Below are 10,915 nucleotides of genomic sequence, written 5' to 3'. Positions count from 1 at the left end.
GACCCGGGCCAGAGAGAGACCGGCCGGGTTCGCACACGCCGGCGCGTGGTTCAGGCGTCGGGTCGCGGCCAGGGCCGGGCGAGAGGAGATACGACTGCACGCTGGTTGAGATCCTGTTCGGATGCAGTGACGCGTTGATCTGTACTGGTGTTTTGTATTTACGCATCGGTATACCCACATTCCTGTATCTGCATCGTCTTAAAACAAACTGTTTGTGTGCCCGCCACCGCGAAAAATAGTCGTCGAGGTACCGGTAAGAGGGGAATGACAACGAAAAAAAATTAGCAGGAAGTCAAAGGGTGGAAAGGCGAGAACAGAGGAAGACTATGACACGACCGCAGACCGCGATGTGGAGCAAGGGATGGGGAGGGATTGCTTGTTAAGTGCAAAAGAGCACGCGGCTCGTCAGATCTCCGTAGACTAGAAGTCTAACCAGCGCTAAATAGCCGCACTGTGTGAGCGAAAGCCCCCTTACGATCACCACCGGCGCCATGTACTGATCACATAGTTACTTTCACTGTAAACCGGTCCGTCTGGTTCAACCAACAGATCAGTTTATCGCAGAAAGGGCAGCCGCTGAGCGTAACAAGAGTGTTCCGTCCCACGCAAAACGAGCGGGCAACAGTTGGCTCCAGATATCATTGTACCCAGCCTGGGAGTGATTTGCCAGAAATGCTTGCCGTGATGGAGCCCAATACTGCTGAATGGTGACCGTCCATTGCCACGTTCACGTCACGCAGCAGAGTTTGCTTCGCAAAGTATCGGGGCGTAGCAGGGTGCAGCAGGCATTTGGCGCTCGGCCAAAGGCGTTGAAGAAAGTCCGAGTCCATGGCAAATGCCGTCGCAGCACCGCAACAGTTCGGAAAACCCGCCCCCGGCGACCGCTGCCCTCCACCATAACCAGCGCGCCCCTGTGCGTCAGGCACCAGACGGCACCAGACGCCCCGAGACAGAATACAGGCTCCGGTGCCCGGTGGTCCGCCCCGCTTCCGCAGGTCATCCGCGCCGACTGACGATCCAGAGGGGACGTGGCAGGATGGAGGGGGAGGGGAGGGGGAGCCTGATGACTCCAGCGGGCGACTGATGGTCTTTGCCGTCAGCCAGCGGCCCACGTCATCACGGCGCCCTCCTCGGCTCGGGCGGGCCGCACCCGTCTGCGGTCGGGTCGGCCCACGCGGCGCCGGCCGGGCAGCCTGCTCACCGGCCCAGAACGCCCGAGGCTGGACCACCCACGCCAACCGCCCGCCCCACCCCACTCTCGTGGGCGTCGATCACGCGTGCTCGCTCCCCCGAGAGCCCCCACGAGAACGGCCCGAGTCGAGCCTCCCGACCTCGGCAATTGTGCGCTGCAAGGCGGCGGCGGTCTAGCGCCGCCCACCCCCCCACCCCCCCCCCACCCCCCACCCCCACCCCACCCCCCCACGCCATCACGAGGCCACTGGCCACGGCCATCCGCGGGCTGCAGTGTTCTCCTCGGCCGGAGCAGAAGGCCAGCAGTAAGCGCAGCCTCCGCGCCGGCCCGCCCCGCCGCACCACGGAGACGGCGCCCGGCCGCCTCACACACACAGACGTGGCCCGGGCGCGGCGCCGCGCTGCGGTGACGCACGGCGCGGCGCGCGCCCCGCGTCATCCCGCCGGCGTGACGTCCCGCCCACGCACCTCGTCCACCGGCTTGCTGGGCTGGATGGTGACGGTCTCGTTGAAGGTGAGGCAGGCGCAGTAGTGCCGGTTGGCGTCCACGTCTGTGAGCACCGAGACGAAGAAGCGCGGCTCCAGACGCTCCGTGGAAAGCGCCCAGCCCTGCGGCTGGCAGAACTGCCGGCACACGCGCGGCGCGAGCGGTCAGGTCGAGGCCGGCGGCGCGCGGCTGTCACCCGTGTGAGGCACCGGCCGGTCACAGATGGGGTATACACACATAGCACGCGGCGGGCTGTCATCTCACGCGAGACGCACCCGGTCACCACAGGGTTCAGTCATCAACCAAATCGGGCAAGCACACATAACAGACGTACACAGTTCTTCCCATGCGATACTTCACACTCAGTAGGCAATGACGCTACGATGCGGATTAAGCGAAGCAATGAGATGCAAACCAGCCGGACACCGCTTCAGGTCGCTGTCGCCGAACAGTGAACAAGCCCGCTGGTGAGATATTAGCCTCTGGTTAGCCTGGGTCAGGGTCTCTCTGATCGGCCTGGGCCGGAGGCATGCGCAGAAGCTCGAAACACCATCGAGGCGAGCCGCTGCAACGCGCCGCCCCGTACAACACACGACGACGCCGTGCATGCAAGCACGGCGCGTGATGAGTTTAACGCTGAATCGTGACGTGAACTGTAAGAGGAAGACCAGGCCACCTCGCCAGACATTTATGTCAGCACTCTAAAACTTTGAAGCGATTCATCATGGGTCGCTCATTGTCCACCAGAGCTCGCAATAGCTATAAGCCCGCGCTTGAAATATCGACACACCGCTGGTTATTTCATTTGACGACGGCGCTGGTAAGACAGTGGCGTAGCCAAGGAGCTTTTGGGGCAATGTCCCCTCGCGCTTCTGACGGTGACGGGGCCCCTGGAGCCGAAAGACTCAGTATATATATTTTTTAAAATTAAAGACATTTGAAGGAATTTAAAGCATAAAAACAGATGCTTAAGGCATCAAATGCCCCCCTCCCCCCCCCCCCGGTCTAAAAATGTCCCGAATAGAAACACGACCCCTATAGCGAGAAAGTGAGCCACCTTGGCTCAAAGGGCTCCCTGTGCTCGATTTGATCCCTCCTGGACGAAATTCTGGCCACGCCACTGTGGTGAGATACGACTGGCACGCCACGCCCATTTGGTAGAGCCGCATCCCAGTGATTCGCAGTCGCAGCGTACCCAAGCCCCGCGGCGGGCCATCTCGGTCATTCGCTCCCCACAGTCACGGCTCACCCGCGAGCGGCGGCGGGCGCGTTAGCAGCTGCCTCGTCATGAGGTGACCTTCGACGCCCCAGCCGGAGAAGCGGCTCACGTATGGTGGCCGGCCGAGCAGTGTCGACCATGGTGAGATTTGGGCCCGGGTTACGTGGAGGAGGACAATGTTACTGCCACGGGCCACGGGCGTGCCACCCACCATCGGCATAGCGGCTCTTCGCTTGCGATATTTAAGGGGATCCGAACAGGAGGTTCACAAATCTTCCGTCCTGGTATTGGAAAGGAAGATTCAACAAGCTGAAGTGTCCGAGAACAAGCAACATTAGCAAGAAAGGCCTTAAACACTTGGTTTTTCGGCACAATGAGGTTGGAACTCTCATACTGCCAGCAAATATACCGAGGTACTGGTTGAACGATGTCAGAAAAACAATGGTTCTATTGTCACAATATACGTGTCCTTTTCTATTCCGTCAGTTGTTCCCCACAATCACGGATCACCCACAACTCACGCTAATATGAGCGAAGTTTTGACACAATAACCAATGTTTGCATGGCAACACAAACATTGGCTATATCGTCCATCGTTTGGCTAGTACTTTTTGGCCTACAGAAGGCCCACTTACGTCAGCACGAGAAATTCGAATTCATGACCAAAACAAGTGGAATGACTCGCGGTGACATCAGAAGAAAGCTTTGGCCAATTCAGAAGTAATGCTGCATTGTTCTCCGCCATATCGTTTATAACATGCCTGATGTGTGGTATGCGTTGAGTCCAGTGTTGGCAGTAAGCGGCTGAAGCATTTCTCCCAGCCCGATTTTATCGATTTAAACCGGCTGGAAGAAACAGCGGGTGGCAAGCACTGGCAGAAACTGCAGAACCAAGGATGGCAAACGTAAAAAAGTAATCTAATGTGTCCGATGTAGCAGCTCAATGGTGATGCAAATTTCATGTTGATGGGCACTACAATGTTGACATGGCCCCCATGCAAGTATAGCTGACATGAGAACCAGTTCAACTACTACTGAAAGACACATGGGATTGACCACCGTTTACATCAACTACGTGCGAAAATTGTTGAAAAGTGAAGAGTCAGTCATTTCACAGTTGGTCCACGACCTGCCTACCAGGGACCCGTCACCTTAATATTTTGGAGGGCTGCTTCCCCCCCCCCCCCCCCCCCATGCTAATTAAGGCCCCTATCCCCAGAGCAGACTTGAGCTCCCCTCCTCACCCATTGCTCTCATCTGAATCCCCCCCCCCCCTCACAAATGCATCTGAGCAAAATAAAGAAACATCATGTCGAGGAGAAACAATGAAAAATAGGCCCGATCTGTCGTACATGCACATGAGTGCAACACTTAGAAGAACCACACAATATTCTGCAACACTTTTCACGCTAGCCTTCTACTTCTACGCACGGCTAGAGACGTACTTCAGGAGCAAATCTGAATGCGCCAAACTTGCGATAGGAAAGCCCAAACTGAAAGATGCGAAATTATTTGTCAAATGAGGAATATTGTGGCTTTCAAGTTCTTGTCGGTTGTCGCCCGTTGGCAACAGGACAAAACCGGGTCAGAACCACAGAGGGGCCGAAAGTAGTTTCAGCCGTCCTGAAATGCCAAACGTATATCATTCTATTACGTTTGGCCCTTATATCGTAATCGGTGCCATCACTGTCACGTAACAGTGCAAAGCCATCAGGGAAAACACCATGCAGTGATTCATGCGCCGAGTGAAATCAACTCGGCCTGTCAACCCAGACGGCCAGCTCCCCGCACGAGCGACGCCCAGCTGTGACTCACCAACACCAGACGGTCCAGGGTCAGAGACCGATGGTCAAAAACAAGGCTGGCACGTGCAACTTTGTCCTCGGGCCTGGCCGGACCGGACCGGTACAGGTATGAGTGCAGTTTTGTGACAAAACCGGTGGTTTGTCAGACTTTTACATTAGGCATTGGCAGACACATTGTGGGGGATTAAGAATATCGGCCAGCGTCGAACCTTGAAACCTTTTAATGAGTACAGGATATAGACAAAGCACGTCCCTAAGAAGTGATAGCCGCCCATGTAAGCGTCTGACACTTCAAAAGTTTCACAGACTAAAGTAGTCCATGGGTAAGAATAGGTCGGGAAGACGCACCTGAAGTGCATTCATAAGCATACATAAACTATGATCCGAGTGTCATCTATATATATATATATATATATATATATATATATATATATATATATATATATATATATCTCTCTCTCTCTCTATATCTATATCTATATCTATATCTATATATATATATATATATATATATATATATATACCAAAACAGTCCTGGCGGGTGTCATATCACCGCATAATCGAGACGATTATCTCCACGCCCATTATTCGTTTTTGAGCATGAATACGCGGTACAAGTTAAATATTCGCGAAAGCTTGAGATACATACTTATTAAACACCGGCCATGTGCAACACAATTGGTGCCAATGAAATACTCGTGCTATGCAAACAGAATCCACACACTCACTTAATGTCCCTATCAGTGAGCGTTGTGTATTGTACGCCTAACAATACTGGCATTCTTAGCTGGTAGCTGATCTTATCGTTGCCATCACTCATGCTTTCCAATCTGTGAACACACCCTGCCGTATAAGGTGACTTGTCCTAGTGATCTCGTCAAACCTTACTTGTTGTTGCGTCTACTGTATCAGGTTGTAACTACCCCAGCCGTCAATGAAAACAGCGATAATACCATTTACAGGGCGGCTGCATTGCTTCGTAGTCGTGCGCATCAGTCCTTGCAGCTGATGCCACGCAACTTTGTTTCCAAGCAACGCCGGTTCTTGCCAGCCCGAGACCGCAGCTGACCGGAAGCCAACACAATGCCGAGCACGACCCGCAGGCGAGCGCTCTCCGACTCGATGATCCCGATGGCACGCCCCTGCTCTCCGCATTCGCCGACCGGACGAGCGACGACTGACAAGCTGCGGATGTGTTCCGCCGCACTACACGCGGCCCAAATACCAGAAGATCCACGATCACAAAAACGACCAGCGGAAGACGCTTGAAAGCACTTTAGAAATCTGCAGAGTGCGCGGAGGAAGGGCTGTGTTAAATTGTAGCATACGGCATATTCAGCGAAACCCACCGTCCACAACTTGACGATCTAAGCGTTTTGAATACCCGCGGAGCGTGTTCATTATTCCCCAAAGCCAAGAAACCTGTGGCGGCATCCACGCATCCAACCGCCGGCTCGTAGTCGCCCGAGGGAGAGAGAGGGAGGGGGGGGGGGGGGGGGGTAGACAACATCCGGCACTTACCAGCTCGATGCCATCGATAAATGGCGTGTCTTCCCAGTCCGTGGTCGGGAACCGCTGAAGAATCTTGCCGCAGCTGACTCCTTGCTCTGAAACAGAACACGATCCGTCACCGGCCGCGCGAACCGGCGTCACCTCAGCGGCGGTGACGGTCAACAGCGTGAAGCGGCTCCATTCCTTCGCAGCCATAGAGCTGACTCGGGTCAGGCAACTGCGACAATTAGACGCTGCCGGACCTCGAACCAGTCCCTTGAGCGCACGCTGGCCAAGCCGTGCGGACTCAGTCGGGAGATATCACAGGCATCAAGATGGCGGGATCGTTGAGCAGCTTGCAGAATATCGTCATTGAGCTCAAGGCTTAGCGCGCATCTAATGGGACACCATATCTGCTGTAAGTTTAGCGGAAATCCCACCCAGCATAAGAGGCCTGCCGGGCGCGTGTCTGATCCAGCATCGGTGGGTAGTTCCATCCCGTTCAGTGTTGTTGCGGCTCGGCTCGCACGCGGTCCGCAGAGGCGGATCGAGATACGTGCCATGCGCGCGTCCAGAGAGGACGTAACTGTAACTAATACGCCGATTTCGGATACACAAAGCTCTATCAAGCATACATATGTTCTGCGTGTTACATAAACTGGTACGAGCTGCTTCTGTGCCGTGTCCAACAGCTGCAACAACACCAGCTTGACAAGCAGTACATCATTCCAAATTTGGTCAGCTGTTCCTGCATGCATAGTGCATGGAAAGAAAATGTATCATGCGACTTTCATGGCCACACGACGCGTGGCGTTGTCTGGTTTCACAGAAGCATTTCGACGACAGCGAAGTTGCAAAAACATTTAGGTTAAATTGTTGAGCACAAATCCTCTGCAAACAAGTAAGTTTCCGCCGCAGTGGCCGACCAGAAAGAAGGAGGAGTCGATTTCCATTGGCGCACGGTTGTACCAATGGCCCTAAAACCAGACATAGGATTCGCGCACAACACGAACTGGTGGTACGCGGCGGGCTGAATAGCAAGTTTGGAACATTAGACAAACCACCACACAACTTTCCGATCTTGATTCAGAATATGGAGGATGCCCCAGAACCCACGAGCATCTCTCACCATAGCGACGCCCCGCGCACCGTCCGGCCACAGTTCCTGACCGTTCCGCGCACGGTCGCGTGCTCCACGGGTCCGCCACGGCCGCGAGCGCGCCGCGCTAACCGCAGCCGCGCGTTGTGAGATGAGGTGCGACTCGCGCCGTTCGAGCGTATCGCACCTTCCGGCGCCTGACTCACGTAATAGTACGCGGCGAAGGCCGTCAACGTCGGCCGTGGGAGCCGGGCGGCCCCCGGCCAGGCCCGGCCCGGCCGGCGATCGGCACCTGGCCACGGTGCGAGCCTGGAAGACGGCGCGAGCTCGGCAGACGGCGCGAGCCCGGCAGACGGTGCGATCCCGGCAGAAGGTGCGAGCACGGGAGACGGCGCGATCTCGGCAGACGGCGCGACCCCGGCCGCGGTGCAAGCCTGGAAGACGGCGCGAGCTCGGCAGACGGCGCGAGCCCGGCAGACGGTGCGATCTCGGCAGGCGGTGCGATCTCGGCAGAAGGTGCGAGCACGGGAGACGGGCGCGATTGCGGCAGGCGGCGCGATCTCGGCAGACGGCGCGAGCACGGGAGACGGCGCGATCTCGGCAGACGGCGCGATCTCGGGCAGACGGCGCGAGCCCAGCAGACGGCGCGAGCCCGGCAGACGGCGTGATCTCAGCAGACGGCGCGATCTCGGCAGACGGCGTGATCTCGGCAAAAGGTGCGAGCACGGGAGACGGCGCGATCTAGGCAGACGGCGCGATCTCGGCGGAAGGTGCGAGCTCAGCAGACGGCGCCGAGCCCGGCACACAGCGCCGCGCCGCCCGATAAACACCCAGCAAGACGACCGCTGTTTGCGCGTGCGCTCGCGGCGCCGACGGCGCGGGCGGCGGCACGAGCCGGGCGCGTCAGGTCGTGGCGCCTCTCCGGGCCAGCTCTCTGACGTCACACCGTGGCCGTACCCGCCTCCGGATGACGTTGTCGATTGGCGACGTCACGGCCGTGACGTGCCCCGCGGCGGGCTGATTCATGTTCGGCCTCGGGCGGCGGCCGAGGCTCCCTGCCGATCGGCTCCACCAGCGGTTCCCGTGTCCGCCGAAAGCCGGCCGGGCGCCCCGCCTCCGCCCCACCGGACAGTTCAACAGCCTGCGATGCTGACGCGCGCTGGGCGCGCCGCCCCGTCCCCGCGAGGGGACGGGCCGGACCCTGACCCTGGGTCGTACGCAGCTGAAGTGTCCCTCCACTGGACTGTGACCGGCCGGGTGAGCGGGGCTCTTCTGTGGAGCCGCGAACAGCGCCGACGCCCGGCGTTCGAGGTCGACCGGCTCACACGGGCGCCGGTGGTGGTGGCGCGTCCCCGAGCCGACCAATCGCCTTTTGTGGCGCATCCGTTACCTTTGTTGAAAAAATGGGACACTTTAGTCATGCACAGTCCTGTGCATTTTCGCTGGCACGCTGATCAGAACGGTCCGTGTATCGCATTATGATGCAGGACTCAGTAGACCACAGATGGAGGTCCCATGCATACGACCGACGGGTCAGTTATTCTGTAGCAGGATCTTGTGCTGCGCCCGCACATGACAGTAAGATGCAAGTCACGAGCAGCACAATGACCTGGGTGTGGGTGCTGAGAAAACGGAAATCTGGCTGTTTTCATTCATGTGAACGAATGCAAATGGCTTGGTTGCATTCCAAATGTCACGAGGAACTACGCATGTGTTTGGTGATGCATGTTCCGGATTAGCCGGGCTTTGCTTGGAACCCTTCAAAGACCAGATGGGGAAGCGCAACGAGGGCAGCACAAGCCATTAGAAACGCTACTTCTGCGGAATTGAGGTACATGAGGTATGGAAGCCCCCCCCCCCCTCCCCGCTCCCCGGGAACGTGTAAATCTAACACTTCTGGAGACCTGTCCTGACACTTCACAATATTTGGTTATCAAAGCTCGACGGGGGGTTCTAGTCCGCGCGACATTTACGGCCATTTGGAAAAGGCGGCGAGGACTTAATTACAGGATCGGGCTGGCATAGTCATATGCGGAATCCAAGATCGCACCGAGGATAAGTCGGCTAAACAGGCACACTCACTATGGGGTGCTACAATGCATGACGGGGAAAAGCAGGACAGGAGAAGGAGATGGCCAAACAAAGCCAGGAAGCTAAGCCTGCCCTGTACGCCTCAGTAACTCATTTCATGCCTGTTACGTCCATGAAATGCGTCTCCGAAACGTATTCCTCCTTTTGGCCGCGAAGATGCTCCACGACTGGAACGTCGGCGCTGAATGGCTTACATCAGGGCCACAGTTTCTTTGGCGGAATCCACGGACATAAACCACGGCCTATGCGTTTATCTGCACCGTGCTGCGCAATATTTCAGCGATTATTCAGTAAGCTTTTCCCGAACATCGCCATCTATTATCCCCATGGGGTCCACCATAACGGAACGATGGGGACAAGTGCCCACCGCCGTCTCTGAAGAATAATCATGGGCCCCCGAAGGTCTCCCAACTTGGCGGACCGATCACCACTTACCTTGGCCATAGCCACTTTACTTTCTTCGAGGTCCACGCCTTGGGGTCAATGTTAGCAATTCTGAGAGTCAAGGGGCTCAGCCTCTGACCCGTGCCCCGGTTTCCGCGCCCCAGAACAAGCGTAACGTCTAGGGGATTATGTGGGGGCAACTATCTTTAAGCCATCCTACGCTCCTGAGGTTTTTGGCACGTGGCATATTCCTAGATGAGCGCAAAGGCATTGGCGGCCAGGATGGCGATCCTCTCGCCCTTGATAACGCTGTGTTAGACGTAACGTCCCGAAAAGATCACGTGCCTCTGGTCAATAACTAAGCTGGGCGCGCCAATCAACGACGGTCGGGATGGTTTTACTATTATTATTGTTATTATTATTATCATTATTATTATTATTATTATTATCATTATTTATTAATATAAGCAAATTATATATATATACATATATATATATATATATATAGAGCGAGAAGGAGGAGGGAGAGAGAGAGAGAAGAAGAGGAGAGAGGAGAGAAGGAGGGATGCGAGAGAGAGAGGAGGAGAGAGTGAGAGGAGAGAGAGATGAGACCGGAGAGAGAGAGGAGAGAGAGAGAGAGAGGGGAAGCCACACAGCAATCGGTGTTACGGTTTATAACATATTTGGAAAACAGCTTCGCGATTGGCTCTGAGTACAAGATCTTCAGGCACAACTGAGCGTAACGTCATGCTGGCTACCCCTTGTTCAGCTTTGGTTGCGCTCCAGAAAACCCGTCTCCACTCCATGCGGAACGTGGATACATAGACCGGTCATAACACATGTTGGCCAGAGGCATATCCATCTGTCTGAGACAATTGAATAAAGTATCAATCGCAGGCAATTTTTGCAATTTTTTGAGATGTGGTCGTTTTTTGGCAATTTTATCGACTATAATGAGGATTCGCACAAATTTTACGCAGAATGTTAGGCCATTTATAAGCAATAGTTCCAAAACGATACTGCTGACTAAGCCATCAGCGCATTTACGTGCCGACTTCATCGGCGTCATTGCGACTAGGCTAAAATGAGGGCCAGCGGAAAATATGAGGCCCCGAGATCGAGCGTTCCCTAAACTGCTGAAGTGTATT

The 10,915-nt window shown here is 55.7% G+C and overlaps 1 protein-coding gene across 1 annotated transcript in view; it reads right to left on the bottom strand.

Annotated features, from left to right (window-relative positions):
* The window catches only part of Sbf (SET domain binding factor), a gene marked incomplete at its 3' end in the record, with an annotated part of 38,092 nt that extends 27,256 nt beyond the window's left edge, over window positions 1–10,836 (bottom strand). Inside the window, 3 exon segments of the mRNA XM_037231765.1 lie at window positions 1,660–1,815; window positions 6,224–6,309; window positions 10,815–10,836. Of these exon segments, the coding sequence (XP_037087660.1) occupies window positions 1,660–1,815; window positions 6,224–6,309; window positions 10,815–10,836 (264 nt within the window).
* Window positions 10,837–10,915: the final 79 nt, after the last annotated feature.

The sequence above is a fragment of the Pollicipes pollicipes genome, unplaced genomic scaffold (assembly GCF_011947565.3).
Source record: "Pollicipes pollicipes isolate AB1234 unplaced genomic scaffold, Ppol_2.1 Scaffold_6686;HRSCAF=7923_pilon_pilon_pilon, whole genome shotgun sequence".
Taxonomy (NCBI): Eukaryota; Metazoa; Arthropoda; class Thecostraca; order Pollicipedomorpha; family Pollicipedidae; genus Pollicipes; species Pollicipes pollicipes.
Note: the sequence above shows the minus strand (reverse complement) of the source record. Positions and strands in the feature narration are given on the sequence as shown.